Source organism: Terrapene carolina, unplaced genomic scaffold (assembly GCF_002925995.2).
Source record: "Terrapene carolina triunguis isolate 2854851 unplaced genomic scaffold, T_m_triunguis-2.0 Scaffold194, whole genome shotgun sequence".
NCBI classification, from domain to species: Eukaryota; Metazoa; Chordata; order Testudines; family Emydidae; genus Terrapene; species Terrapene triunguis.
The window spans coordinates 8,303,473-8,307,525 of record NW_020664545.1 but is presented as its reverse complement, the minus strand read 5'-3'; the positions used below and the strand labels follow the sequence as shown (position 1 = coordinate 8,307,525).

Here is a 4,053-nt window from a genome sequence, read left to right as displayed (position 1 = left end):
CACCAGCTGACTTTTCTAGGTTCACTCTCAGCACGGAGGCGAAGTCTGGGAGCAGCCCTCCCCAGAGGCGAGCGATGGGCCCGGGGTGAGTGCACGTTCTTCAGAGAAGAAAGCGAGAAACTGAAACACCCCCACATCCCGCCATGAGCATCAGCCCTCGCGCTCCCGCTCGCAGGCGCAGCCTTTGAGGCAGACCACAGGACGTGGTCTCATTTAGCGACATGTGGGTCAGTGACCAAAGAGAGCTCAGAACTAGAGCAGCTGGAAATGACGTCTTAGCTGTGCAGTGAGCACCCACACGCTGCTACACAGGGTCACCGGAGGCAATCACGCCTCTGCATGGACTCACACTGCCCCTGCTCAGCGATAACCAGGCTGTTGCACCAGATCAGGGGTAGGCAACCTATGGCACGGGTGCCGAAGGCGGCACGCGAGCTGATTTTCAGTGGCACACACACTGCCCGGGTCCTGGCCACCGGTCCGGGGGGCTCTGCATTTTAATTTAATTTTAAATGAAGCTTCTTAAACATTTTAAAAACCTTATTTACTTTACATACAACAATAGTTTAGTTATATATTATAGACTTATAGAAAGATACTTTCTAAAAACATTAAAATGTATTACTGGCACACAAAACCTTAAATTAGAGTGGATAAATGAAGACTCGGCACACCACTTCTGAAAGGTTGCCGACCCCTGCACCAGATCATGTCCACCCTGCACAGGGGCAGATACACCCATGCACAGAATTACCCCCCTGCTCAGTCACTCCCGCCCCATGGGTACAGTCACTGAATCACCCCCACTAGGTATACAGCAGTGGTTCTCAAACTTTTGTACTGGTGATCCCTTTCACATAGCAAGCCTCTGAGTGCGACCCCCCCTTATAAATTAAAAACACTTTTTTATATATTTAACACCATTATAATGCTGGAGGCAAAGCAGGGTTTAGGGTGGAGGCTGACAGCTCGCGACCCCCCCCATATAATAACCTGGCGACCCCCTGAGGGGTCCCGACCCCCAGTTTGAGAACCCCTGGTATACAGAATCCCCCGCCCCTTGCACACAGCTAGTTTCGCTGCTACCAGCCTGGCTACACACAGTGATGCAGTGGAGCGGACACCACACACCCTGTGATAGCCGGCCTGATGCACACGGGCCCCACCCTGCAGAATACCCAGCCGGCGAGGGACAGGCTGCAAAAGTAACACCCATGCTGCACAGATCACACCCACAGGCACACCAAGCCACAGGCACGGACACCACCACCCTCAAGAGCGTGGGCGCCGTCCGTGGGCAGGTGCCAGCCGGCTCCCTGCACCCGCCACCGCCGGCAAACTCTAGCCCCCACCTCCCTGCTCCCCCAGGAACCTCCCCACCCCGCTGCAGCGCCATCAGCTCAGACAGCCGAAGCAGGGCTGCCCCTGAGGGCTCCTTGCAGGGGTCAGAGCTGGGGGCAGCCTCTCTAGGCAGGACCAGAGCCTGGGCTGTTCTGTGCCTCCCCCACCCCCCCTTCTCGGGCAGGGACTACACTTCCCAGCATGCCCCGTGCACCTGCGCACTGAGGGGGGGCAGTGCAAGTTCCCAGGCTGGGGGCACTGGCGGCTGCTTTCCCACCAGCTTTGTGGATGCCGGAGGGGAAGGGCCGGGCCGTCCAGCACCCGGGCAAAGAGCCCTCGAGCCCCCGGGCGGCCGCGCTCCCCATGCCCCTGCACCCATCGCCCAGGGCCGAGCTGGGCACGGCGCTCTGAAGATGGGGGACCAGAAGGTGAGGCGGGGGGGGGAGGATGCAGGCTTGGGAGAGCCGGCGCCAGGTGATGCTGCAGCATCTGTCCCCGGGGCTCGGAGATGCCGCGAGCTGGGCCGGGCGAGCATCTCCTCCCCCGGGCCGGCCGGCCCCAGGACTGCAGGGAGCCGAGCGGAGATGGCTGGGCCCCCACTCCCCCCCGCAGCCCGGGGGCTTGCTTGGCCTCAGCCGTAGTCCAGCCCCGGGCTTTGCAGGGTCTGTTCTCTGCACGGGGATGGGGGGAGCAGGAAGGCGTCCCCCCTCCCTGGAGAGGCGGGGGGGCTGTGGCTCCAGAGGGAGGGGCCTGGACTTGGCATGGGGGGTGGGGGAGTAATTCAGAGACCGTGCAACAAAGGAAGGGATGTAACATCCCTCCGCAGCTTCCTCCCTCCGGGGAGATGGGGTTGGGGAAACCCCCCCCCCTCGTCCCTGCACAGTGGGGTTCAGAAATGAAAACAAATGTGGCTGGACAGAACTACAGACCCCCCCCCCCCCACACACACACACAGCTGGATGGAACTACAGACCCTCCTGGCGTATTCCCCCAGCCCCTGGCAGGACAGAACTCCAGACCCTCCCCTCCCCCAGCCCATTCTTCCCAGCCTTCCAGGTCGTCCTGCTGTAATGGCAGCAGATCCAGCTCCCCCAAATCTCCTACTGGCTCCAGTGGGGGGTTCCCAGTGTGCAAGGAGCTTCTTTGGTGCTGAAAGTATTCCCCCAGGGAGGAAAGACAGGCTAAGCTCTGCTCCCGACTCGGCCCACGACCCTGGGACTGGATCGACATAGACGGGTGAGAGTCTGCCCGTGTGGATCCACTTGTACCGCGGGGCCTGCCTGGGTGACCTTGGCCTGCTCTGCAGAGGTGCTGAGTCCCCTGGACGGCAGCTGGAGTTGTGGTGCCTCGTACTTCTGAAAACACCCACCCTGTGTGTGCCTCAGTTTCTCCATCTGTAATGGAGGAGGGTGTGATTCTCTCACTGCTCCTAGGGTGGGGGCACATTTGAGATCCACCAGTGGAAGGTGCTGGGAAAATTCCAGTGCCCGTTATTCGTTAGTAACACAGAGCCGCAGCGAAGGGGAGGCAGTTCCGTTCGTCTGGTGATCATGGTGGGTTTTCAATCATGAATCAAAATGTAGGTACAGAAAGAGGCCCTGCTCTGTACAGGCACATCCCAGCCCGAGCCAGTATTTTGATTATTTGCATTAGAGTGACATATAGAGACCCCAACCCAGATTGGAGCCCCACAGTGCCAAGTCTGGCACAGACACCTGCTGAGACACAGTCCCTGCCCCAAGGTCCTTACAGTCAAAATAGACAAGACACACTGGATGGGGAAGGGAAACTGAGGCACGGGGACGGGACTTGCCCAAGGTCACCCAGCAGGCCAGCAGCTGAGCTGGGAATGGCGCTGGGTGCCCTGTCCATAAGACCCCACAGCCTATAGCCTGGGGGAAATAAATGCATTTGCCAGTCTGATGGTAACTAATAAAATGTAATGTCTGTGTGTAAGCAGAGTAGGGCAGGGTCAGACCTGGGATGAGAGCTGTGGGAGGAGAGAGACTAGGAGTTCCATTCCTGGCCCCTCTATTGAGTTCCCATGTGACCCATAGGCAAGTAAATGTACCCATCCGTGCCTCAGTTTCCCCAGCTGTTTATAATATAATGTTACTCCCCGAAAGTGCTGTCAGCCTAGGCACCTCACGTCTGGGGCGTGTGTTGAGATGCTTGCACGGAAGGCATGAGGGGCAGTGATGGCACAGTGTGATGTGTTTGTGTCCCTGTCCCAGGCGAGGGGCCCCCCGTGAGATCTGAGCTGGGCCCTGAGGGAGGGTGAATTGCCCCCGGCTCAGGAGCAGGGGTGGGGGTGGGAGCCCAGGGGTGCCGCTGATGGCAGGCGTTGGTGTTTTGGCCCAGGACGCCCTACGGAAGATCATCACCACGCTGGCCGTGAAGAACGAGGAGATCCAGAACTTCATCTACGGCCTCAAGCAGATGCTGCAGAACGTGGAGGTAATGGGGGGTCCCGCCTGGCTCTGCAGGGCTCCCCCTGCCCCAACCCCTGCTCTGTGGGGGTTGGCATCACAGCACCCCGCCACCCTCCTGCATGACACTTCCTCCCATCATCTCCCTTGCATTGTGTTGGCATGACAGGGCCCCTCCCCCTCCAGCCCCCCAGCATTGGCATGACAGCGCTCCTCCCCCTCCAGCCCCCCAGCATTGGCACGACAGCACCCCTCCCCCCACTAATCTCCCAGCATTGGCATG

The 4,053-nt window shown here is 59.5% G+C and overlaps 1 protein-coding gene across 1 annotated transcript in view; it reads left to right on the top strand.

The window, feature by feature from the left end:
- The first annotated feature begins 1,653 nt into the window (after nucleotides 1-1,653).
- Nucleotides 1,654-4,053, top strand: part of FSD1 (fibronectin type III and SPRY domain containing 1) — a 9,508-nt gene continuing 7,108 nt past the window's right edge. Inside the window, exons 1-2 of the mRNA XM_026655072.2 lie at nucleotides 1,654-1,769; nucleotides 3,703-3,798. Coding sequence (XP_026510857.1) covers nucleotides 1,755-1,769; nucleotides 3,703-3,798 — 111 coding nt within the window. The 5' untranslated portion in view covers nucleotides 1,654-1,754. The remainder of the gene's footprint in view (nucleotides 1,770-3,702; nucleotides 3,799-4,053) is intronic.